The sequence below is a fragment of the Salvelinus fontinalis genome, chromosome 20 (genome assembly GCF_029448725.1).
Source record: "Salvelinus fontinalis isolate EN_2023a chromosome 20, ASM2944872v1, whole genome shotgun sequence".
NCBI lineage: Eukaryota > Metazoa > Chordata > Actinopteri > Salmoniformes > Salmonidae > Salvelinus > Salvelinus fontinalis.
The window spans coordinates 1460534-1488195 of record NC_074684.1 but is presented as its reverse complement, the minus strand read 5'-3'; the positions used below and the strand labels follow the sequence as shown (position 1 = coordinate 1488195).

The 27662-nt window shown below is 41.2% G+C and overlaps 1 protein-coding gene across 2 annotated transcripts; it reads left to right on the top strand.

Moving 5' to 3' along the window:
- Positions 1-15425: 15425 nt before the first annotated feature.
- Positions 15426-23543, top strand: LOC129817140 (osteopetrosis-associated transmembrane protein 1-like). Of its 2 annotated transcripts, XM_055872074.1 has the most exons (6): positions 15431-15914; positions 16390-16504; positions 17252-17349; positions 17498-17608; positions 18611-18776; positions 19268-23543. In XM_055872074.1, exons 1-6 carry the CDS (start codon positions 15528-15530, stop codon positions 19321-19323), a joined length of 933 nt encoding a protein of 310 aa, XP_055728049.1. In that variant the 5' UTR covers positions 15431-15527; the 3' UTR covers positions 19324-23543. The 2 variants fall into 2 exon arrangements, with proteins under 2 accessions (XP_055728050.1, XP_055728049.1); XM_055872075.1 differs by lacking the exon at positions 19268-23543 and having other exon boundaries at positions 15426-15914; positions 18669-18759.
- The last annotated feature ends 4119 nt before the right edge of the window (positions 23544-27662 follow it).

Sequence of the window (27662 nt, the reverse complement as noted above, 5' to 3'; positions counted from 1 at the left end):
CTGTCTATTAAAGTCCTTGATATTTATTTGTTTAGATGCACTTCATACGTCTTCCACTAGATGTCAGTACAAAAAGGTATGAATGTATGTACTTGTAAGTCGCTCTGGATAAGAGCGTCTGCTAAATGTAAAATAAGTAAGTAAGTAAGTAAGATGTCGTCAAGGAGTGAGAGAAGAAATGGAGTGTGTAACTTGATCTGGTGTCGAATTATAGCTCTTGGCATGACGTGTCACCAGTTTCCTGTTTTCTGGAGAGCGCGAGCAGGGACCTGGATTTGCCTTCTGATAAGCTGCCGTTATGGACGACTAATATCTCCGGCTTTGATTTTATTTGATACATGTGACAATATCATCGTAAAGTATGTTTTTTCAATATAGTTTAATCAGATTATTGAATTTTTTCCGGGAGTTTTGCCGTGTTCCGTTCTCTTCCGTTTGTTGACATGGGGAGATTCGCGACACTTGGCAAGTGTGCTTGCTAAATCGAGAGGGAAAAAGGCCGTTCTAAATTCAAACAACGATTGTTCCCGACAAAGGACTCCTTGTACAACATTCTGATGAAAGATCAGCAAAAGTAGGACCCATTTTATGATGCTATTTCATATATCTGTCGAACATGTTGTGCTAGTCGTTTGCACCCAGCTTTTGGGTACTCTCTCGCTATACCTAAGCTGGATGTCGTAATGATTTTTTTATTTTTTATTCTAACACGGCAATTGCATTAAGAACTAGTGTATCTATCATTTTCTATACAACATGTATTTTTTAGTTATGTTTATGAATAGCTATATATATATCTTTTGCTGGCTTGTATCTTTTGCTGGTTTGTTACGATCGTTAACTTTTGCTACTGGGAAATGGCTTGTGTTTGTGGCTATTGTGGTAAGCTAATATAACGCTATATTGTGTTTTCGCTGTAAAACACTTAAGAAATCGGAAATATTGGCTGGAATCACAAGATGCCTGTCTTTCATTTGCTGTACACTATGTATTTTTCAGAAATGTTTTATGATGAGTATTTAGGTATTTGACGTTGGTGTCTGTAATTATTCTGGCTGCTTTCGGTGCAATTTCTGATTGTAGCTGCAATGTAAACTATGATTTATACCTGAAATATGCACATTTTTCGAACAAAACATAGATTTATTGAATAACATGTTATAAGACTGTCATCTGATGAAGTTGTTTGTTGGTTAGTTTGGTTGGTTCTTGGTTAGTTAGGTTGGCTTTGTGCATGCTACTTGTGCTGTGAAAAATGGCTGTCCTTTTTTGTATTTGGTGGTGAGCTAACATAAATATATGTGCTGTTTTCGCTGTAAAACATTTTAAAATCGGACATGTTGGCTGGATTCACAAGATGTGTACCTTTCATTTGCTGTATTGGACTTGTTAATGCGTGAAAGTTAAATATTTCTAAAAAATATATCTTAAATTTCGCGCCCTGCACTTGAAGTGGCTGTTGTCATATTGTGGCCGGCCTCGGGCTTGCAGCCAGAAGAAGTTAAAAACTGATCCGGGATCAGCGGATCGACTTTGGTTCGACTATGACCTGGTTCAACTTTGACCCACTGAATATGGGACATTATTTTATAAGCAGTTACATTGGCTATTTTGGTCAGGTCTTCATTTTTGGTGTCATCTGGGCTTATTTTTTCCCCTTTCTGCATTTCCTGTAGTTGTGCAACACGAGCAAGTATCCTTGTGGTCAAGATGTCCTAATCTGAAGTACACTGTGGTCAATTTGTGCTTGCCTTTTTTAGAACCCTGTCACGACTTCCGCCGAAGTCGGTCCCTCTCCTTGTTCGGGCGGCGTTTGGCGGTCAACGTCACCGGCATTCTAGCTATCGCCAATCCACTTTTCATTTTCCATTTGTTTTGTCTTTGTCTTACACACCTGGTTTCATCCCCCAATTACTTGTTCATTATTTAACCCTCTGTTCCCCCATGGTTGTTTGTGAGTGATTTTTTGATTGTAATACAGTCCGTTATTGTGTGCTCGGTTTATTGTGTTGTATTTGTGAATATTTTGAGTAAATTACATTTATTACTCATATCTGCTGTCCTGCACCTGACTCCCATACACCAGCTACACATGCACTATTACAAACCCAGTGGATTGACAAATTCAAATGAATCTACATAGAACTGCAGATGGAGGCTCTGGTTTGTTAGGTTGGGATTTGATTGGAACAATTCATTGTCAGTAAAGTCTTCCAGAATTTCATCATTTTGGTCTTGACTCAAAGTGGCCCCGACCTCTTCATTACTTGCAATTTTTGCAGTATGCTGACAAATGGGATGTATTGAAATTACTTTCTATTATAACCTTCTTTGTTGCTCAGGGGCACTTCAATTGGCCTGACCATGCCCAATTATTTCACACAGTAATGCTCCAGCATCCACTCAGATCTTATTGTTAATTTCTTATGGCTGGGATCGGCTGAGATCCCGTTAACGGGATCAACTTGACAACAGCCAGTGAAAGTGCAGGGCGCCAAATTAAAACAACAGAAATCTCATAATTACAATTCCTCAAACATACAAGTATTTTACAACAGCTCTCATTCCCTCATCCTTCACAGTAGAAACCTGAAACAAGGTTCTAAAGACTGTTGACATCCAGTGGAAGCCTTAGGAAGTGCAATATGACCCCATAGACACTGTATAGGCAAACCTACAAACCTCAGATTTCCCACTTCCTTTTTGGATTTTTTCTCAGGTTTTTGCCTGCCATATGAGTTCTGTTTTACTCACAGACATCATTCAAACAGTTTTAGAAACTTCAGAGTGTTTTCTATCCAAATATATGAATAATATGCATATCTTAGCTTCTGGGCCTGAGTAGCAGGCAGTTTACTCTGGGCACCTTATTCATCCAAGCTACTCAATACTGCCCCCAGCCATAAGAAGTTATTAAGCAAGTCCCTGAGATCTTCATCTTCATCCACATGTATTTTCTTATTTGTAAGGTGAAACCTGAGGGCATCACTGTAGTGTGTCATAAATGCATAAAAAATGGTTCTGAGGTCGTCAACAATGCTATTCTCTACCGTAGCTGGGATGCAGTGTTCTTCACTGATTTTCACAATTAAAATACTTTTTTTTTTCAGACCTTCATTTAGCTCTTCAGTGTCGACCTCTGTGACTTGAACATGTTCAGCCGTTGGTAGATTCTCTACATCGCATACACCATCTTTAAATGGGATCAGTCCCAGTCTCAAATTTATCATGAGGGCAATTCTCATCTAAGTTTGAGCTTAAAAGCTCTCTGTAGTTTCGGCAGATGTGTGACAAATAGGCGCTGAAACATCTATTTGTTTCCCCACACCCATTAAGTCCACAGGAAATTTGAAAAAATGGTTCATGCTGGCCAATATGTGTGAGTAGTCTGGACACAGAGAAAGTATGTTTGTTGCAAAGTAGACATTTGAAAAGAGTTCTTCATACAGATTGTGAACCTTGGAATGATGGGATGGAATTATGGAGATCATTGGTACTCAGCCAGCAGACATCTTCAAGGGACCAGTCTTTCACAGCCACACTCAAATTCCAGTTAACACCAAAAGCAAAAGTTAAATGTATTAGAGAGGATAAAGCAATACCTATACCACTCTTTCCAGACAACCACCTGTCCTCCTAATTTGTATTTCTGGTTGTTCCATAACGAAGAAGAGCTCGTCAGGAAAGGTGAAGATGTCTCTCTCTTATTTATCTGATGCCATGGGATTTTGCAGTCCCACATTTAAGTGTTGACTCAGATAATATGATGCTCTTAATGGGGCATTAAGTTCTTCTTCCATGTCAACCAAAATGAAATAAAACAAGCATAGTTGGGCAGATATGAAGGCTTCTTGAAATACAGTTGAAGTCGGAAGTTCACATAAACTTAGGTTGGAGTCATTAAAACTTGTTTTTCAACCTCTCCACAAAATTCTTGTTAACAAACTATAGTTTTGGCAAGTCGGTTAGGACATACTTTGTGCATGACACAAGTCATTTTTCCAACAATTGTTTACAGACAGATTATTTCACTTATGTCACAATTCCAGTGGGTCAGAAGTTTACATAAACTAAGTTGACTGTGCTTTTAAACAGCTTGGAATATTCCAGAAAATTATGTCATGGCTTTAGAAGCTTCTGATAGGCTAATTGACATAATTTGTGTCAATTGGAGGTGTACCTGTGGATGTATTTCAAGACCTACCTTCAAACTCAGTGCCTCTTTGATTGACATCATGGGAAAATCAAAAGAAATCAGCCAAGACCTCAGAAAAAAAATAGTAGACCTCCACAAGTCTGGTTCATCCTTGGGAGCAATTTCCAAACACCTGAAGGTACCACGTTCACCTGTACAAACAATAGTACGCAAGTATAAACACCATGGGACCACGCAGCCGTCATACCGCTCAGGAAGGAGACGTGTTCTGTCTCCTAGAGATGAACGTACTTTGGTGCAAAAAGTGCAAATCAATCCCAGAACAACAGCAAAGGACCTTGTAAAGATGCTGGAGGAAACAGGTACAAAAGTATCTATATCCACAATAAAACAAGTACTATATCGACATAACCTGAAAGGCCACTCAGCAAGGAAGAAGTACTTTTTGGAGAAATGTCCTCTGGTCTGATGAAACAAAAATAGAACTGTTTGGCCATGACGACCATTGTTATGTTTGGAGGAGAAATAGGGACGCTTGCAAGCCGAAGAACACCATCCCAACCGTGAAGCACGGGGGTGGCAGCATCATGTTGTGGGGTGCTTTGCTGCAGGAGGGACTGGTGCACTTCACAAAATAGATGGCATCATGAGGAAGGGAAATTATGTGGATATATGGAAGCAACATCTCAAGCCATAAGTCAGGAAGTTAAAGCTTGGTCGCAAATGAGTCTTCCAAATGGACAATGACCCCAAGCATACTTTCAAAGTTGTGGCAATATGGCTTAAGGACAACAAAGTCAAGGTATTGGAGTGGCCATCACAAAGCCATGATCTCAATCCTATAGAACATTTGTGGGCAGAACCACAACTGAACCAGAACTAACTCAGTTACAAGGAGGCCTACAAACCTGATTCAGTTACACCAGCTCTGTCAGAAGGAATGGGCCAAAATTCACCCAACTTATTGTGGGAAGCTTGTGGAATGCTAACCAAAACGTTTGACCCAAGTTAAACAATTTAAAGACAATGCTACCAAATACTAATTGAGTATACGTAAACTTCTGACCCACTGGGAATGTGATATAAGAAATAAAAGCTGAAATAAATCATTCTCTCTACAATTATTCTGACATTTCATATTCTTAAAATAAAGTGGTGATCCTAACTGACCTAACACAAGGAGTTTTTGCTACGATTAAATGTCAGGAATTGTGAAAAACTGAGTTTAAATGTAATTGGCTGAGGTGAATGTAAACCTCCCAACTTCAACTCTAATTACATGTTAGGGAGCTTTAATCCTCTCTTCTAAATCTTCACCTGTTATCTAGCTAGGTTAATCCTTTCCCTTTTAATAGTCCAAATAAACTGAGTAATTATTTTGCCTATGGTATTAAAGGTGTAGGCAGGTATGGACAGTGGAAACATGCTGATGACGTAATTCAGTTTAGGAGCTTTAACTATCTTTATAACATGTGGCATACCCCACAATGAGATTTGTAGCTAATCCCAGTTCTTAAACTGGAGTTGAATTTTGCTCAAATATACAGAATGAAAAATTAACATTTACCCTCCCCTAAGAAACAACTTCTCTTCTCACATACAAAAATAATACCAAATGACACCAAACATTCACCATCCAGAACAAACAATAATCACACTGTAAATACATTAATTCACCATTCAGTTAGTATTGGAAAAAACACACATAACACAGAACACACTATAATCAGACTGCAAATACATCCAAATTATTTATAGAGGCTAACGTGTTTGTAGATCCATAGTGAGTTTTAAACATTGTCTTGATATGGTCTGAAATACAGAGGACAGAACAGGCCTCCCCAATACACCAACCTGAAAGACATCAATTAGACACAAACACAACATGAGTATTCAATATAAAATGTATCTAATTAATCTGATCAGTTTTATGTATTTTTCTTTTTGTCAAGTGTAACAACCTACATTTGGTCGCGCGCGCGTGTGTGTGGAGGTTGAGAAATGAGGTTGATACATTTCTCGATCAGAACTAACAGCTCCCAAACTCTCCACCACTTAACTGGACCTGGACAGGATAAACCAGGTACTAAAGGGAGGGGCTAAAGGGAGTAAGATGGAAGGTGATGGTGAAAGAGTGTATCATGGGTTTAAATGAGGACTGAAATGTCTCAATATTTAATCTAGCTAGCTAAAGTTAGCTAACGTTACAGTAAGTTTAACTAGCTAGCTAACATTAGCGAAAACGTACCAACACTTATACAACAATTACCAGCTAACATTACATGGTATGTAGCTTGGCTAGCTGATGAAAAACGAAGAGTAAATTACATTATGCATTGTTTTTTGGTTATTTGATAGTAGTTTGATTAATTATTATCTTAGTTAGCAAATAGCTAAGGTTCACTCACCTTTCACATCGATCTGTTGCAAGTCATCTCTTATCTGTCGCGTCTCTCCAACCATCCGCGCGCTTCCCGCTTCCAGTTGTCTTTGGACCAACGTTCTCAATTTAAATTATACACCCTTTACTCATGAGCGCACTGGTGGTTCCAAAATGAACCCCTCTTTTGAAAAGGCTTCTTCAAAGCACCCCTTAAGTCTACAAGGTTCAAAAACAAACAGATGACAGTGTATAGGTTATTTTATTAACCTTACGTTTTTGTTTTTTTTACCTTATATTATACTAAAGGATCCTACAGGAACCTTTTACTTTTACAGTGTAGTTGCCTCCTTGAGCCTTCTGCGAGTTTGTTTCATGTCTCAGGCTGCGAGATGGAGATGGTAGCCATTTGAGAGTCGTGAATGTGATGCTAAAATAGAAAATCCAGCAGGAAAATCAGAAGGACTCAGGTGAACATAACGAACAAACCACTGTTCATGATTCCACTCATTCTGAGCTTTAATCAACACCGGAAGCAATATTTAGATGTTTACCCATAATAGATTTTCTTTGTTATGTACAAAACATAAACACTGACTATACAAAACATTACGAACATATGCTATTACCATGGCATAGACTGACCAGGTGAATCCAGGTGAAAGCTACAATCCTTATTGATGTCACTTGTTAAATCCACTTCAAATCAATGTAGATGACGGGGAGAAGACAGTTTAAAGAATCATTTTTAAGCCTTGAGACAATTGAGACGGATTGTGTATGTGTGCCATTCAGAGGGTTAATGGGCAAGACAAACAATGTAAGCTCCTTTGAACAGGGTATGGCAATAGGTGCCAAGTGCCCTGGTTTGTGTAAAGAATTGCAACGCTGCTGGGTTTTTCACGCCAAACAGTTTCCCGCCTATATCAAGAATGGTCCACCACCAAAAGGACATCCAGCCAACTTGACACAACTGTGGGAAACATTGGACATGCATCCCTGTGGAACACTTTCGACACCTTGTAGAGTCCATTTCTTGACGAATTGAGGCTGTTCTGAGGGCCACTCTATATTAGGAAGGTGTTCCTAATGTTTGGTACACTCAGTGTGTATTTTGTTATAGTCTTTATTTATTTAAATTTTTCTAATTTACTGAGGTTCGGATCTCGGTGTCCTTATATGCAGTTACGGCCATGATACTAGAATACTACATAAACTGCATACTCATTTCGGTGTGTAATTGTAGTTTGTATGCAAAATATTATTAATGTAACTCAAATAATATTTTCATAAAGCACAAAAAGTTCAGTCTCCCCTTTTACAAAGTTAGCAGTAGGCCTATGACAAATCGGGTTTAGGGTCATTAAATATTCTGTGGATGATGGACGGGTGGGTGGCGGCGGGCTGAATAAAGAGAAAACAACAGCCTACCTTAAAACAGCCATCAATGTATAATTATTGTGCAATTTACATGTATAGGCTACATTGAGGATTTTCTTTCATTATTTTAGGCTATATGGCATTTGTGCTTAAGCCTAAACTTTAGGGCCATAACCAGTGGCGACATGTCATTCAAAAAATAAATTTTAAAAAAATAAAAAAATAAAATAGAACCTTGCCTGTTCTGCATGTAATTTTGACATTAATACAAGTCACATATCAGTTTGCAAACAATGTAAAAAAAAATGATACACTACCGTTCAAAAGTTTGGGGTCACTTAGAAATGTCCTGGTTTTTGAAAGAAAAGCACATTTCTTGTCCATTAAAATCCATCAAATTGATCAGAAATACAGTGTAGACAATATTAATGTTGTAAATGACTATTGTAGCTGGAAACAGCTGATTTTTGATGGAATATCAACATAAGCGTACAGAGGCCCATTATCAGCAACCATCACTCCTGTGTTCCAATGGCACGTTGTGTTAGCTAGAAACAGATGCCTCACAAGTCCTCAATTGGCAGCTTCATTAAATAGTACCCGCAAAACACCAGTTTCAACGTCAACAGTGAAGAGGCGACTCCAGTGAAGAGGCGACTCCGGGATACTGGCCTTCTAGGCAGAGTTGCAAAGAAAAAGCCATATCTCAGACTGGCCAATAATAAGAAAAGATTAAGGTGGGCAAAAGAACACAGACACTGGACAGAGGAACTCTGCCTAGAAGGCCAGCATCCCGGAGTCGCCTCTTCACAGTTGACGTTGAGACTAGTGTTTTGCGGGTACTATTTAATGAAGCTGCCAGTTGAGGACTTGTGAGGCGTCTGTTTCTCAAACTGGACACTCTAATGTACTTGTCCTCTTGCTCAGTTGTGCACCGGTGCCTCCCACTCCTCTTTCTATTCTGGTTAGAAACAGTTTGCGCTGTTCTGTGAAGGGAGTAGTACACAGCGTTGTACAAGATCTTCAGTTTCGTGGCAATTTCTCGCATGGAATTCCCTTAATTTCTCAGAACAAGGATAGACTGACGAGTTTCAGAAGAAAGATCTTTGTTTTTGGCCATTTTGAGTCTGTAATCAAACCCACAAATGCTGATTTTATTTATTTATAAAAAATAAAAAATACTAACAGGAAGCGTTATGATTGGATGCAGGCCTATAACAGTCATGGATGGATATCGAATGTACAATCATGTATTGGTTTGAAATGTTCTTGGATACCATTTATGTTTCCATATAGTGGTTGATGTATTAGTGTGTATTATTTAGTCATTAAGGGTGGATTGTTAAAGTAATTTAAATGTTGAAAGATAATGATGAAATAATTCCCACTCTGAAACCTTATAACTGTATGAAATTGATTAGAATCATCCATTTATTATCTGATGGGTTTGTTTAGGTTTAGTCAGTAAAAGTATAATTAATGAGGTGTGTAGTTTTAGTCAGAATTAGGGTAAAACAATATAAACTGTACAATATGTCTCTAAAGTGTCTTAGCAAGATTCGGTGCCGACCTTGGCTAGGAGCCACTGAGAGATTTGGGAAAGGACAGGGAGTGATTGTCACGGCCCCTAATCTTTGTCGGCTGGGTAGCAGGACAGTGTGTGCGTAGGATACCTACTGTTTGTGTGCAAATGTATGTGCGTATGAATTGTGTTTGTGTGCAAGAGTATGTGCGTAAGGAGCTAGTATAAAATGAATGGTTTTGTACAACTAACCAGCGCTCTCGTAAATATCGTTAGCTGGCCCTCGGTCTGATTAATTTCAACCAGTTTCTTACAAATCCTGGGTTTCAGACTGAGTAGTTAATTGAATTGGGTTTATGAACATTGAGAACATAATTCTCGTGACAATTTTACCTTTATTTAACCAGGTAGGCTAGTTGAGAACAAGTTCTCATTTGCAACTGCGACCTGGCCAAGATAAAGCATAGCAATTCGACACAACACAGAGTTACACATGGAATAAACAAAACATACAGTCAATAATACAGTAGAAAAATAAGTCTATATACAATGTGAGCAAGTGAGGTAAGATAAGGGAGGTAAAGGCAAAAAAGGCCCCATGGTGGCGAGATCAATACAATATAGCAAGTAAAACACTGGAATGGTAGATTTTCAGTGGAGGAATGTGCAAAGTAGAAATAGAAATAATGGGGTGCAAAGGAGCAAAATAAATAAATAAATACAGTAGGGGAAGAGGTAGTTGTTTGGGCTAAATTATAGATGGGCTTTGTACAGGTGCAGTAATCTGTGAGCTGCTCTGACAGCTGGTGCTTAAAGCTAGCGAGGGAGATAAGTGTTTCCAGCTTCAGAGATCTTTGCAGTTCGTTCCAGTCATTGGCAGCAGAGAACTGGAAGGAAAGACGACCAAAGGAGGAATTGGCTTTGGGGGTGACCAGTGAGATATACCTGCTGGAGCGCGTGCTACGTGTGGGTGCTGCTATGGTGACCAGTGAGCTGAGATAAGGCAGGGCTTTACCTAGCAGAGACTTGTAGATAACCTGTAGCCAGTGGGTTTGGCGACGAGTATGAAGCGAGGGCCAACCAACGAGAGCGTACAGGTCGCAATGGTGGGTAGTGTATGGGGCTTTGGTGACAAAACGGATTGCACTGTGATAGACTGCATCCAGTTTGTTGAGTAGAGTGTTGGAGGCTATTTTATAGATGACATCACCGAAGTCAAGTATCTTTAGGATGGTCAGTTTTACAAGGGTATGTTTGGCAGCATGAGTGAAGGATGCTTTGTTGCGATATAGGAAGCCGATTCTAGATTTAATTTTGGATTGGAGATTTTTAATGTGAGTCTGGAAGGAGAGTTTACAGTCTAACCAGACACCTAGGTATTTGTAGTTGTCCACATATTCTAAGTCAGAACTGTCCAGAGTAGTGATGCTGGACGGGCGGGCAGATGCGGGCAGCGATCGGTTGAAGAGCATGCATTTAGTTTTACTTGCGTGTAAGAGCAGTTGGAGGCCACGGAAGGAGAGTTGTATTGCATTGAAGCTCGTCTGGAGGTTAGTTAACACAGTGTCCAAAGAGGGGCCAGAAGTATGCAGAATGGTGTCGTCTGCGTAGAGGTGTATCAGAGAATCACCAGCAGCAAGAGCAACATCATTGATGTATACAGAGAAGAGAGTCGGCCCGAGGATTGAACCCTGTGGCACCCCCATAGAGTGCCAGAGGTCCGGACAACAGGCCCTCCGATTTGACACACTGAACTCTATCAGAGAAGTAGTTGGTAAACCAGGCAAGGCAATCATTTGAGAAACCAAGGCTCCAAATACTCAACTAGTCTAATGAAGACCAGTTGTATTACTTCTTTAATCAGCACGAAAGTTTTCAGCTGTGCTAACATAATTGCAAAAGGTTTTTATAATGATCAATTAGCCTTTTAAAATTATACACTTGGATTAGCTAACACAATGTGCCATTGGAACACAGGAGTGATGGTTGCTGATAATGGGCCTCTATACGCCTATGTAGATATTCCATAAAAAATCTGCCGTTTTCAGCTACAATAGTAATTTACAACATTAACAATGTCTACACTGTATTTCGGATCAATTTGATGTTATTTTAATGGACAAAAAAATGTGCTTTCTTTAAAAAACAAGGACATTTCTAAGTGACACCAAACTTTTGAACAGTAGTGTATATATCATTGAGTTAATAAAGCCGCATGCAAACATGGTTTCTTTTTTGTTTTCTTGAGTAAGGCAGCTCCAAAATGCAGCTGTTACAGCCTAGCTCAGTGCTGTCTGTGGTGGTGGGGCAAGCCAGCAGAAAATAGGAGGGTTGCGCCGTGATTGGGTCAGTGTTCTGTCACTCATAGGGACAATACGTCACCGCCAAGTCTAAGTCTTACTAAGGCTGGACATAAAAAATTCTAGCCCTTTGGCTGCAGCCATAGAGTTACATTAGAAGTGCCCTTCCAAGAAGACTCAAGGTCATTGGCCACAGATAAAATGATGTCAAATCACGTTATATATACAGTAGCTTTGATTGGACTGATCATGTCAACATCTTACTTTCAAAATCTTAATAACTAGGAGTCATCATCATGAATCAAGTCGACACTCTACCGGCAAATTATTTTGAATCCTTGTCTTATGAAGAGAAATTACAGATAAAACGTATCGGTGCTCATCGGCCATTGGACATAAACATTACACAACAAGTTGGAAATCGCAAATTAAACAATGAGTGGTTTGGAAGGAATCGATGACAGTGGCTAACTGCAAGCATTGCAACTGGAAAGTAGGGAATAAACGAGCTCAGAATGGGAAAATACATTTTGAACGGTCATCCAACTTTCTCTTTCTTTGATGACAAAATTTGCCCACGAAGGACCTCCGCCCCACCTTTCTGTTCAAGTGAGCACATCACAAGGTGAGTCAAAAAAATGTCTTACCTGCTGCTGCATAAATTATGTAATATGCCAGGGAGATATGTGTACTGTAGCTAAGAAAGTAATAGTAAGTGTATGTTGTGTAGTAAACTGTTAGTAGCCCGTGCCTCACTCTAATAATTTGGTATATTTTCACCTCTTAATTTCACCTACTGTTCTGACTCGGTGGTGCAGATGTAGCCTATAACCTGTTTTTGAGAAATGTAATCATCTAATATTGTAAGTGCTTTCATTGTCTGCTTATATGCCCCCTTTGTTTATCCTACGGTTCTGACTTGGTGTACAGGGAGAACACTGTAAGAACGGTCAATGTTCTGAATTCTGTTGCAAGATCGAATCCCTGAGCTGACAAGGAAAAAATCTGGCGTTCTGCCACTGAACAAGGCAGTTAACCCACTGTTCCTAGGCCATCATTGAAAATAAGGATTTGTTCTTAATTGACTTGCCTAGTTAAATAAAGGTAAAAAAAAAGTTTTATATTGACTACGTCCGTCCTGGCTCGCTCATTAATGTCTTAATCAAAATGACGGATTGCCTCTTATCACCTTGTCTTCCCCTTATTCCATAGTTTGTACATCTCAATTGTCAGTAGACACCACATTTGTTAAAACAAATTGACATTAACTTTTTCTGCCCGTTCCCAAAAGCATTTGACGTATAGACTATTTGGGGCGTATACAGTAATGGCCCGTGGTGATTTTAGCATGTACACTACCGGTCAAAAGTTTTAGAACACCTACTCATTCAAGAGTTTTTCTTTATTGTAGAATAATAACAAAGACATCAAACTATGAAATAACACATGGAATCATGTAGACCAAAAAAGTGTTAAACAAATCAAAATATATTTTATATTTGAGATTCTTCAAATAGCCATCTGTTGCCTTGATGAACACTCTTGGCATTCTCTCAACCAGCTTCATAAGGTAGTCACCTGGAATGCATTTCAATTAACAGTTGTGCCTTGGTAAAAGTTAATTTGTGGAATTTATTTCCTTCTTAATGCATTTGATCCAATTAGTTGTGTTGTGACAAGGTGGGGGGTATACAGAAGATAGCCCTATTCGGTAAATGACCAAGTCCATATTATGGCAAGAACAGCTCAAATAAGCAAAGAGAAATGACAGTCCATCCTTACATTAAGACATGAAGGTCAGTCAATACAGACAATTTCAAGAACTTTGATAGTTTCTTCAAGTGTAGTCGCAAAAACCATCAAGCGCTATGATGAAACCGGCTCTCATTAGGAACGCCACAGGAATGGAAGACCCAGAGTTACGTCTGCTGCAGAGGATACTGTAAGTTCATTAGAGTTACCAAATAAATGCTTCACAGAGTTCAAGTAACAGACTCATCTCAACATCAACTGTTCAGAGCCGAATCAGGCCTTCATGGTCGAATTGATGCAAAGAAACCACTACTCAAGAACACCTATAAGAAGAAGAGACTTGCTTGGGCCAAGAGAGACAAGCAATGGACAATAGACCAGTGGAAATTCGTCCTTTGGTCTGGAGTCCAAATTGGAGATTTTTGGTTGCAACCTCCGTGTCTTTGTGAGACGTGGTGTGGGTGAACGGAAGATCTCTGCATGTGTATTTCCAACCGTAAAGCATGGAGGAGGAGGTGTTATGGTGTGGGTGTGCTTTGCTGGTGACACTGTCTGTGATTTATGTAGATTTCAAGGCACACTTAACCAGCATGGCTACCACAGCTTTCTGCAGCAATCTGCCATCCCATCTGGTTTGGGCTTAGTGGGACTATCATTTGTTTTTCAACAGGACAATGACCAAACACACCTCCAGGCTGTGTAAGGACTATTTTACCAAGAAGATGGAGTGCTGCATGGCCTGATGCATGGCCTGATGACCTGGCCTGCACAATCCCCCAACCTCAACCAAATTGAGATGGTTTGGGATGAGTTGGACCGCAGAGTGAAGGAAAAGCGCTCAGCATATGTGGGAACTATGCTGTTGGAAAAGCATTCCATGTGAAGCTGGTTAAGAGAATGCCAAGTGTGTGCAAAGCTGTCATCAAGGCAAACGGTGGCTATTTTAAGAATCTCAAATACTACATGATTGCATATGTGAAATTTCATAGTTTTGATGTCTTCACTATTATTCTACAATGTAGAAAATATTCAAAATAAAGAAAAACCCTTTAATGAGTAGGTGTTCTAAAATGTTTGACCAAATAGGCTACACGGTAAATGCTTTTGGGAACGGGCAGAAAATCCATGGAGGCAAAAATGACAATATCAGAGTTTAATTCAATAAGAAAAAAGCTTCGAAATGGAGAGTTGAAAGTAAAGAAAAGGGAGTGCCAGAAAAGTAATGTTTGGGAAAGATTTGGTGAAGTGGTAAAAAGAGAATGATAGTGCCGGTTATGTGTGGCAGTGATCTAGCTAGCTAGCGTTACTTTTCAGTAATTAGCTGTCCTCCTAAATGCAGTGAAAGACTTGAACATATTTATCTGAAAACGAACTAGTCACCAGTGGTGAAATAATGTCTAACCAGTTGGCTTATGTAGCCTATGTGCCCATGAGCTCCCAAGTGTAGATAGTAGCTAGCTACCTAAAGCTGGCATGGGGCTATGGTTAGCTACTGTACTGGAGTGGCAGGTAGCCTAGTGTTTAGCGTGTCGGGCCAACCAAAAGGTTGCTGGATTGAATCCGAGCTGACAAGGTAAAAATATGTCCTTCTACCCCTGAACAAGGCAGTTAAACTACTGTTCCCTGGGAGGCCGTCAATGTAACTTAGAATTTGTTCTTAACTGACTTGCCTTGTTAAATAAACGTTAAAATATATATATATATATATTGTAAGGACCCTGGATTTATAAAATCTGCCACACGAGCATGCTTTTGGGGCACAGTCGATAGCGCGCTGGACTTCGGGCTAGAAGGTTGAGGGTTCGAGACCTGCTCCCTGCCTGTTTCATTAGGATATGGTTTCAGATCCGATGCAAGAGCAATGTCTGCCATGTTTTGGTAAAGGCTCAGAGGGACGTCACGCACTCAAGAAGGCTCAACCAATCACCCGACAGGTTCTACATCGTGTGCTGTACACACCAGGAACAGGAAGTGATGGACTGTTATGAAGAGTGAGTTTTGGAATACAGTCACGGTTCGGAAGGTGCTTCTTCAAACATGTATATCTTCCAGGTGGCTGCGTTATTGATAGCGTTGCTATATTATGGCAATGCTCAAACGTCTACTGTCGCTGTGAACCCCACCATTCTGGGTTCAGAGCTGAGCGCAGACGGCTTGAAGCAGCTCGCTGCGGCAGTGGCGCCGCAGTCGCCCGTGTTTCACCCTAGCCGCGGTTCCTATTTTTCTCTCAATCTGTTGTCGGCGTTTCCAGAAGATCTGGAGGTCAGCGAATACTGCGTCGAGCTGCTGGCTATCTTTGGGCAGCGATATTCAACGTATGTGAATTGTTTGGTGTCTGCCGCGCGTCCTGTCAAAGTGTGCCAAAATTGTTATGGCACCCACGACAACCTCATGGAGATTTACACAAACATATCATCAGACCAGGTAGGCTAAGTAAGTTAACATTTGTGTTTTCTTAGTGGACTTTGAGTTTATCATTGTGTTTTTAATATTATGCGTTGCCATGTGTTTGCACTGCTGCGGGGTAATTAATATGTATAATCAATGGGTTAATAAGTGCGCCATTGTCACCTGCGTCATGGGACCGTTGTTAGTGCGCCTTTGGCTGCAGTACAAAATGTGTGGTGTGTACTGTGTAATAGGGGAGATAGGAGATCACAAGGCTAGCCATCCTAGTCACATGCCTGGTGACTAGGAGAACAACAGCCAGGACTGACTGTTGCCATAATGGGGGTTAAATAGGTATCCTATAGCCTAATGGCAATGTTTTGCCACATCAATTTCTCAGTAGTTTATCTTATATTGAGGATTCAGTAGATACAGTTTAATCTAATTAGTAAGGCTAAACAATAGGGATGGTAAACGCCCTCAGTGAGACTGCATGTGTGTCTGTTTCCAGATGGGCCCAGGGAATGTGAGCTGCAGAGACAGCCTCCTGCGTTCTGACAGGCTGATGTTGGTGTTTCTGCTCTACAACAACCTGGAGGACATCTGGACTGGTTCAGAATGTAACAGTAGGTGGACTGTCTTCTATTATAAACACATTAAGCATTTTTATTTATTGCTGATATGTACTCATGTATACCAAACATTAGGAACACCTTCCTAATATTGAGTTATTAGGAAGGTGCCCCACCCCCTTTGCCCTCAGAACAGTGTCAATTCGTCGGGGCATGGACTCTACAAGGTGTCGAAAGCGTTTCACAGGGATATTGGCCTATGTTGACTCCAATGCTTCCCACAGTTGTGTTAACTTGGCTGGATGTCCTTTGGGTGGTGGGCCATCCTTGATACACAGGGGAAACTGTTGAGTGTGATAAAACCCAGCAGCGATGCAGTTCTTGACACAAACTGGCACCTACTACCATACCCCGTTCAAACACACTTGTCTTGCCCATTCACCCTCTGAATGGCACACATACACAATCCATGTCTCGATTGTCTCGGGTCAAAAATATTTTTTTTACCTGTCTCCTTCACTTCATCTACACTGATTTGAAGTGGATTTAACAAGTGACATTAATAACGATTCATAACTTTTACCTGGTCAGTCTGTCATGGACAGTTTTGTATGCTCAGTGTATATTATTACCTTTTCTATGTCTTAATAAGTCCCTTGCTTCCTCTCCTTGCCTCCTTTCCTTTGTGATAGATTCTTTGAATATAATTAATGTGTGCCAGGAAACAGAGTATACCAGTTTGATCTTTAACCCTGCCATGGTACATCATTTCTGAATGGTAACTAACTTCCTGTTTCTAAGGTTGTGTAAGCCTGGGACTCCACAGCCTGACCAATGACACCCTTTACTTCATGGCCATTCTCAACCAGTCCCTCAGATGTTTTGAGAAGTTCCAACAGGTGGGTTACTGTTGTCAAAGAGAGAAACATTGTTTAGCTAGTGCATACCAAAAACCACTAGGGAGGGAGAGGGGAGTATAGAGATTAAGTTTATAAATAACTAAAATGGTTTCTACCTGTTTGTGTGATTATATCTATATTTTCACAGGGGAACCACTCGGCGCTATGTAAGGAGTGCAAGGCCACATACAGAGGACTGAATGAGCTGTACAGCCGCATGGAGAAGAATCGCACACTCTGCATCGACATCGAGGACTCAGTATGTATTTCACAGCCACAGTTTGTCATTACATCTTGTGCTTTGTCATTCATGTTGGCCTCTGAAGCCCAGGCTTGTCAAGTACTGTTCAAAAGCCTGGGGAAGTTCTCCTCAGAAAGACGATTAAAATGGGGTGGATTATGATGGCATCGAGATGGAAACTAGTGACACTTTTACACTTATCAAACCAATTAAATATTTCTTATTTCTACCTCGGAGCCAATAAAATGCAAGCGTTGAATGCCAGTGCTCCCATTCAAACGCAAAATCTAATACTGAAGTACTACAGACTTGCAATAGTCAAGTCAACGAGATGAGATTTGGAAGGATGGCCACGTGATACTACATTAATGTATAATGTACACTAAAGATATGGAATGTACTCTCAAGACTGTCAAAGTTTTTTGTGCTATATATAGTAGAGCTCTGTTTGTGCACTAGTGCCCAGGAGACTGCAAAATACATTGGAGAATGTAAGGCTCTTAGGCTGTGTTTAGACATGCAGACAAATTGGTTGTTTGATTAATTAGATCAGATCTTTTGCCAATAATTGCCTGTCTAAACGTAGCCATTGAGAATGGAACAGCGAGATGTCACCAGGGTTGCGGCCCAATAATCACTCCTTTCTGTCAAAGTGTGCACTTGCTCAATTTCCTTCATGGATTTGGTATGGAAAATCCCTCTAGCCCAAGCCAACACCAATCCAATGCTTTTAAACTTGTGTGGAGTAGTGAATGGGTGCATACTTCAGGACAAGGAGAGATTATTGGGACGCACCACAGTTCTGGTGGTGCCAGTGAGTTTCAGAGGAGGAGGTGACGTAGAGACTATTAACTAGAAAGGTGCACTAGGGACAGAAGGCCAAAGCCAGAAATTGAGCAAGGGAGTCAGATGGACAAAAAAAAGAGTGAGCGACTTAAGAATAGAGTAGACTTTATCCCCTTTGTGGTTCTTTAAGCTCTTGTGTTGATGGTGGATGGGTGGGGGGGGGTCTTGTTTCAGATGAATATGACCCGTAGACTGTGGAGCAAGAATTTCAATTGTTCCTTCCCCCGGGCAGAGAACGTTCCTGTCATCGCCGTGTCCAGCTTCATGCTCTTTCTGCCCATCATCTTCTACTTGAGCAGTTTCCTTCACTCGGAACAAAAGAAACGCAAGCTCATACACCGTGAGTAACCAGCTTAAACAATCCATTGTTGCACAGAGAGATTTGACGGGTTGGTTGGGTGGGAGGCTGGAGGGGTGGGAGACTGGAGGGTCGGGGGGGTTTATTGGGGTGTCACAGGTTTTTAAAGTGAAGTATGTATGGGGGCCGGGGTGTCTCCTGCATGCATGTTCCTGGTTTATAGAGATTTTATTGAAGTTGAGAAGGGAGTTCTTCAATGAGAGCCCCTAATAATGTAGGCTTGAGAAGGAGGGGTGAGGTAATTCAAAGTGTTGGGAGTGGTGGAGGGGAGCAGTTTCGGGGTTTCCTTGTTAATAGTGGGTTTTTGGCCTACTAATGATCTAAGCCGGAGAGTCAGAGTAATACCTTACGCTGTTTCTTTGACACATGTCATTATGGTGAATCAACAATCTTCGATGAAATGTTCCTGTGTTGAATGTTGTTTAGAGGTGATGGGTGGTGGCTAACAGTAACACTTCCTGATTCCTCTCCAGCCAAACGAGCCAAGTCCAACACCAGCCTCGTGAACATCCAGGACAGGTTAAGCTGAGGTCGAGAGAAGGATAAGGAAGAAATGGAAGAGGATGAGGAGGAATGTTTGTCGTCCTCGGCCACCTGTTCCTTTGGTTTGTCCAAAACCTCTCCTGGATGCAAATGTCATTTCCTCTGTGACTGTGGTTTCAACCAGTTCTGTAATGACAGAGAAGTCAAAAAGAGCACCCCCTGTGGGCGAGAAGGATGCCAATCATCAGTATTTTTTCTCTTAAGATATCATAGCAAACGGAAACAGCGGAATATTTGTAACAGAAGATTAGTTATAATTGCACTGTTCATGTCACGCTTTGAACCGCCTACCCCCACCCCACCCATTGCTTCTACAACAAAATACACACAATAGAAATGCACCATGACCTGCTGCTGATTTATAAGCAATGGGGAGTTAAGTATTTTTTGTATTTCATTATTTATCTTTGTGTCAAGAGATGAGAAATGGGTTTTGTCTCTCTACTGTAATGTCACTGTGACACAGACTGGCAGACAGAAAGCACTTGATGTCCTTTAGATGTGACATATACCTACCGTGTTAAAGTGGATGACAGCTGAGATGGAGAGAATCTTTTAAATTATATATACAGTCAGGTCCAAAATTATTCGCACATTTGGGAAAGATGAGCAAAAAACACTTCTAAAATAAATAATACAAATGTTCTGTATTGCATGCAAAAAAATCGTAAATTATATTCAGTTATACTAATATAATTGCTCAGAGAAAATAATTGGCACTCCTGTTTTCACTACTCCATCACCCTTCCCTTACATGTGAGCAAAGAGCTCTATTTTCATGTCATCCAACATGTAATGCCTGGAGTCTGCTTAATGACATTTGCACTTGGATTGGAACTGGTGCTATGGTCAGATGACATGAAAATAGAGCTCTTTGGCCACTCATACCAGTGGTATGTTTTGCATCAGAAGAAAGATGCTTATGCAGAAAATAAACCTCTCTACTGTAAAATATGGTGGTGGATCTTTGAGGTTATGGGGCTTCCACTGGCCCTGGTTAAGGTCAATGGTATCATTAACTTTACCTAGTACCAGAACATTTTCGCCAGGAGGCTGAAACTTGGCCACAAATGGACCTTCTAGCAAGACAATAACCCCAAGCACATATCAAAATCCACAAAGAAATGGTTAGTTGGCCATTTAATTGGCCTTAAAATCGGTCTCTGGACTTGAAAGCCATTTAAAACCTGTAGTTTGCATTGAAGAGGGCGAAGACGAAGGATATCAGGGATCTCGAAAGATTATGTATGAAGGAATGGTCTAAACAAATCAACGTTTTTTGGTCACGTACACAGTTTAGCAGATGTTAAAGCGGGTGCAGCAAAATGCTTATGTTACTAGCTCCTAACCATGCAGAAAAATGTCAAATGGGTGGGTCAATGATGAATAACGATTAAAAAAAAGTATTAATGCTTATTGAAGTTATTTCTACCTTCAGTAGTGTTGTGTGTACCGGTCAAACTTTTTACGAAGAAGGAGAGTGATGGAGTGCTGCATCAGATTACCTGGCCTCCACAATCCCCCGACCTCAACCAAATTGGGATGGTTTCGGTTGAGTCGGACCACAGTGTGAAGGAAAAGCAGCCAACAAGTGCTCAGCATCCTTCAAGATTGTTTGAAAAGCATTCCAGGTGAAGTTGGTTGAGAGAATGCCAAGTGTGTGCAAAGCTGTCATCAAGGCAAAGGGTAGCTATTTTGAAGAATCTCAAATATAAAATGTATTTTGATTTGTTAAACTTCTTTGGGATAGGTGTCTCTTCCACGGGACGGTTGAGCTAACGTAGGCTAATGCGATTAGAATTAGGTTGTAAGTAACAAAAACATTTCCCAGGACATATTGGCAGAAAGCTTCAATTATTGTTAATCTGCACTGTCCAATTTACAGTAGCTATTACAGTGAAGGAATACCATGCTATTGTTTGAGGAGAGTGCACAGTTTTGAACATAAGTTATTAATAAACAAATTAGGCACATTTGAGCAGTTTTCACAATTTTTAAAAAACATAAATGCAATGGTTCATTGGATCAGTCAAAAACTTTGCATTTACACTGAATCCATCTAGTGGCCAAAATCTAAATTGCACCTGGGCTGGAATAATACATGCCCTTTCTCTTACATTTCAAAGATTTAAATGTTTTTTTTTTTTTCTCTCTTTGTATTATCTTTTACCAGATCTATTGTGTTGTATTCTACTACATCCCTTTCACATTTCCATAAACTTCAAAGTGTTTCCTTTCAAATGGTACCAAGAATATGCATATCCTTGCTACAGGCATTTAGATTTGGGTATGTCATTTTAGGCAATAGGTTAAAAAAGGGCTAATCCTTAACTTCTCTGCGCTACGGATCCCTTTTCCTGTTTTATTTTCCTAAACAACCGCTGAATTGCAGGGCGGAAAATATTACAAAAAATATTTATAATCATGCAATCACAAGTGAAATATACCAAAACACATTTTAGCTTGTTAATCCACCTATCGTGTCAGATTTGGAAAATATGCTTTACAGAGAAAGAAAGCTTTTGTGAGTGTATCAATCAATGCTAGAACAGCTAGCCCCAAATTAGCATGGTCACCAAAGTCAGAAAAGTTAATCGCTTACCTTTGATAATCTTCGGATGTTTGCACTCACGAGACTCCCAGTTACACAACAAATGTTATTTTTGTTCAATAAATATAAATTTTATAACAAAAAAAACGCCATTTGGGTTGCGCGTTATGTTCAGAAAACCAAAGCCTCGTTCTGTTTGATGAAAATTCCAAAAAGTATCCTTAATGGTCGTAGAAACATGTCAAATGTTTTTTATAATCAATCCTCAGGTTGTTTTTAACAAACGTAATCGATAATATTTCAACCGGACCGTAACCTACTCAATAAGAAAGAAAAAGAAAATGGGGAGCTACCCTCTCGCTCGCAGGAACTAATCTGAGGACACCTGACTACTTTAGAAAAATCTCGTTCATTTTTCAAAATAAAAGCCTGAAACTATGTCTAAAGCCTGGTCACAGCCTGAGGAAGCCATTGGAAAATGAATCTGGTTGATACCCCTTTAAATGGAAGAAAGACGGGCCAGGAAACACAGATTAAAAAATATATATATAACTTCCGGGTTAGATTTTCTTAGGTTTTCGTCTGCAGAATCAGGTTTGTTATACTCACAGACAATATTTTGACAGTTTTGGAAACTTTGGAGTGTTTTCTATCCTAATCTGTAAATTATATGCATATTCTACGATCTGGACCTGAGAAATAGTCTGTTTACCTTGGGAACGTTATTTTAAAAAAATCTGCCCCCTAGCGTCAAGAGGTTTTAAGAGGTTTAACACTTTTTTGGTTACTACATGATTCCATATGTGTTATTCCATAGTTTTGATGTCTTCACAATTATTCTACAATATTAAATAGTAAAAATAAAGAAAAACCCTTGAATGAGTAGATGTTCTAAAACTTTTGACCGGTAGTGTAGTCACCGAGAATTAAATCCATTCATTTATATTTTGAATCATATTATTTCTCCCTTGAATAATGTCATTCGGTGTAACGGTAATGGATTTTCAAATTACTTGATTATTTGCCAGTATTAGCATTCAGCTGTTTATAGATAGTAATAGTTTATCAACAAACATCTACTGCTTTGAAAATCATACATTTTGGCCTTTCTACTATCATGAGGTAATTTGCTGATTTTAGCACCCTAAATGTCACGCTCAAAAGTGAAAAAAGCAGGAAAATGTCTAAATGCTTTTCTGTAAAGAGGTAAAGATTGTTGTTGTCATGGATCAGCTTTAATATTGCAGATTGTGGCTTCCATCAATGTTGTCTGCATAATTGTCTGCATCATTTCCAATCCCCCATATAAAACAATATATTTCCCTTTTATTATTTTCCCCTAACCCTAACATCACTCTCCTGATTGGAGTACAATAATGGACAAGAACACTTAGGCGTCTACCTCCAGCTTATACATGCTATATACATTTTACGGACACAGTATATTTTACAATAGTTATCTTTTGTTTTGTTTTTAGTCCCATCCTTCAGCTACACTTAACCCCTCTCATCTCTGAACACCATCCAGTTTTGATTTATATTTGCCATATATTTTTCAACTGTGCTGTGATGTTTCGCAAAAGATTTGAACCTTTCTATTTTCATAGTTTCTACAGATTGTAAATTGAAAATAAACTGTTTTGCTAAGAGTATTATTATATTATTGATCGATTGACTATGACTTTTTAAATCATCTGTAATGTACACTGCTCAAAAAAATAAAGGGAACACTTAAACAACACAATGTAACTCCAAGTCAATCACACTTCTGTGAAATCAAACTGTCCACTTAGGAAGCAACACTGATTGACAATAAATTTCACATGCTGTTGTGCAAATGGAATAGACAAAAGGTGGAAATTATAGGCAATTAGCAAGACACCCCCAATAAAGGAGTGATTCTGCAGGTGGTGACCACAGACCACTTCTCATTCCTATGCTTCCTGGCTGATGTTTTGGTCACTTTTGAATGCTGGCGGTGCTCTCACTCTAGTGGTAGCATGAGACGGAGTCTACAACCCACACAAGTGGCTCAGGTAGTGCAGCTCATCCAGGATGGCACATCAATGCGAGCTGTGGCAAGAAGGTTTGCTGTGTCTGTCAGCGTAGTGTCCAGAGCATGGAAGCGCTACCAGGAGACAGGCCAGTACATCAGGAGACGTGGAGGAGGCCGTAGGAGGGCAACAACCCAGCAGCAGGACCGCTACCTCCGCCTTTGTGCAAGGAGGAGCACTACCAGAGCCCTGCAAAATGACCTCCAGCAGGCCACAAATGTGCATGTGTCTGCTCAAACGGTCAGAAACAGACTCCATGAGGGTGGTATGAGGGCCCGACGTCCACAGGTGGGGGTTGTGCTTACAGCCCAACACCGTGCAGGACGTTTGGCATTTGCCAGAGAACACCAATATTGGCAAATTCGCCTTTGGCGCCCTGTGCTCTTCACAGATGAGAGCAGGTTCACACTGAGCACATGTGACAGACGTGACAGAGTCTGGAGACGCCGTGGAGAACGTTCTGCTGCCTGCACCATCCTCCAGCATGACCGGTTTGGCGGTGGGTCAGTCATGGTGTGGGGTGGCATTTCTTTGTGGGGCCGCACAGCCCTCCATGTGCTCGCCAGAGGTAGCCTGACTGCCATTAGGTACCGAGATGAGATCCTCAGAGCCCTTGTGAGACCATATGCTGACACATGCACATTTGTGGCCTGCTGGAGGTCATTTTGCAGGGCTCTGGTAGTGCTCCTCCTTGCACAAAGGCGGAGGTAGCGGTCCTGCTGCTGGGTTGTTGCCCTCCTACGGCCTCCTCCACGTCTCCTGATGTACTGGCCTGTCTCCTGGTAGCGCCTCCATGCTCTGGACACTACGCTGACAGACACAGCAAACCTTCTTGCCACAGCTCGCATTGATGTGCCATCCTGGATGAGCTGCACTACCTGAGCCACTTGTGTTGGTTGTAGACTCCGTCTCATGCTACCACTAGAGTGAGAGCACCGCCAGCATTCAAAAGTGACCAAAACATCAGCCAGGAAGCATAGGAACTGTAAAGTGGTCTGTGGTCACCACCTGCAGAATCACTCCTTTATTGGGGGTGTCTTGCTAATTGCCTATAATTTCCACCTTTTGTCTATTCCATTTGCACAACAGTATGTGAAATTTATTGTCAATCATTGTTGCTTCCTAAGTGGACAGTTTGATTTCACAGAAGTGTGATTGACTTGGAGTTACATTGTGTTGTTTAAGTGTTCCCTTTATTTTTTTGAGCAGTGTATATGCTGGGAGTCAGGAAGCTTACCAGAATGGCACCAATAGAGATGGTCGCCTCGCTTCAGGTCCTTAGAAAACTATGCAGTTATTTTTATTTTTTTTATGTATTATTTCTTACATTGTTAGCCCAGAAAATCTCAAGTGTTATTACATACAGCCGGGAAGAACTATTGGATATAAAAGCGATGTCAACTTACCATCATTATGACCGGGAATACGTCTTTCTCGAAGCGGATCCTTTGTTCGTACCTCCACCCTGGACATGCGATCTCATCCCAGAGGCTGACCTAAAACAACACGGTCACCACAGGAGAGGCAGACGGAGCGGCCTACTGGTCAGACTCAGAAGGCGAGCACACCATCCACCGCTTCCGAGCAAATTACGCGCCAATGTCCAATCTCTAGATAACAAGGTGGACGAAATTAGGGCACGAGTTGCCTTCCAGAGAGACTTCAAATATTGTAACATTCTCTGTTTCACGGAAACATGGCTCACTCGGGATATGTTGTCAGAGTCGGTACAGCCACCCGTTTGTTTCACGCATCGCTCCGACAGAAGCAATCATCTCTCTGGTAAGAAGAAGGGCGGGGGTGTATGCCTTATGATTAATGGCTCAAGGTGTAATCACAACAACATACAGGAACTCAAGTCATTTTGTTCACCTGACCTAGAATTCCTTAAAAATGCCAACCTCATTCTCTTTGATTATAGTCACAGCCGTGTATATCTCCCCCCCCCCCCCCCCCCCCCCCCCCCCAAGCAGATCCCTCGTCGGCCCTGAAAGAACTTCACTGTACTCTATGTAAACTAGAAACCGTACATTCTGAGGTGGAATTTATTGTCGCTGGGGATTTTAACAAAGCTAACCTAAGACCAATACTTCCTAAATTCTATCAGCATATTGAATGTGTGACACGAGCTGGTAGCATTCTGGATCACTGCTCCTCGAACTTCCGCGAAGCATACAAAGCCCTCCCCCGCCCTGCCTTTGGCAAATCTGACCATGACTCCATTTTGTTGCTCCCAGCCTATAGACAGAAACTAAAACAGGAAACGCCCATGCTCAGTTCAATACAACGCTGGTCTGACCAATCGGATTCCACGCTTCATGATTGCTTCGATCACGTGGACTGGGATATGTTCCGGATAGCCTCAGAGAATAACATTGATGTATACGCTAACTCAGTAAGCGAGTTTATTAGCAAGTACATCGGAGATGTCGTACCCTCTGACTATTAAAACATTTCCTAACCAGAACCGTGGATTGATGGCAGCATTCGGGCAAAACTGAAAGCACGAACCACCGCTTTTAATCATGGCAAGGCGACCGGAAACATGACTGAATACAAACAGTACAGCTATTCCCTCCGCAAGGCAATCAACCAAGCAAAACGTCAGTATAGAGTCAAAGTAGAGTTGCAATTCAACGGCTCAAACACGAGACGTATGTGGCAGGGTCTACAGTCAATCACGGATTACAAAAAGAAAACCAGCCCCGTCGCGGACATTGACGTTTTGCTCCCAGACAAATTAAACAACTTCTTTGCTCACTTTGAGGACAATACAGTGCCACTGACAGGGCCCACTACCAAAGTCGGTGGGCTCTCCTCCTCCGTGGCCAACGTGAGTAAAACATTTAAATGTGTTAACCCTCGCAAGGCTGCCGGCCCAGACGGCATCCCTAGCCGCATCCTCAGAGCATGCGCAGACCAGCTGGCTGGTGTGTTTACGGACATATTCAACCAATCCCTATCCCAGTCTGTTGTCCCCACATGCTTCAAGATAGCCACCATTGTTCCTGTTCCCAAGAAAGCTAAGATAACTGAACTAGATTACTTTTGCCCCATTGCACTTACTTCTGTCATCATGAAGTGCTTTGAGAGACTAGTCAATGATCATATCACCTCCACCCTACATGATACCCTAGACCAACTCCAATTTGCTTACCACACCAATAGGTCCACTGACGACGCAATCGCCATCACACTGCACACTGAGACCCTGAGTCTCGACCCCGCCCTGTGCAACTGGGTCCTGGACTTTCTGACGGGCCACCCCCCAGGTGGTGAAGGTAGGAAACATCTCCACCCCGCTGATCCTCAACACTGGGGCCCAACAAGGGTGCTTTCTCAGCTCACTCCTGTACTCCCTGTTCACCCATGACTGCGTGGCCATGCAGGCTTCCAACTCAATCATCAAGTTTGCAGACAACACTGCAGTTGTAGGCCTGTTCTGATTACCAACAACAACGAGACGGCCAACAGGGAGGAGGTGAGGGCCCTCAGAGTGTGGTGTCAGGAAAATAACCTCTCACTCAACGTCAACAAAACAAAGGAGATGATCGTGGACTTCAGGAAACAGCAGAGGGAGCACCCCCCATCCACATCGACGGAACAGTAGTGGAGAAGGTGGAAAGCTTTAAGTTCCTCGGCGTACACGTCACGGACAAACTGAAATGATCCACCCACGCAGACGGCGCAACTGCACCTCTTCAAGATCAGGTGGCTGAA

Excerpts from the sequence above, each read along its gene's own strand:
- LOC129817140 (XM_055872074.1), top strand. The coding sequence starts at position 15,528 with ATGTATATCTTCCAGGTGGCTGCGTTATTGATAGCGTTGCTATATTAT. Across the intron at positions 17,350-17,497 it reads GTTTTGAGAAGTTCCAACAG|GGGAACCACTCGGCGCTATG; the intron begins GTGGGTTACTGT and ends ATATTTTCACAG. Across the intron at positions 17,609-18,610 it reads GCATCGACATCGAGGACTCA|ATGAATATGACCCGTAGACT; the intron begins GTATGTATTTCA and ends GTCTTGTTTCAG.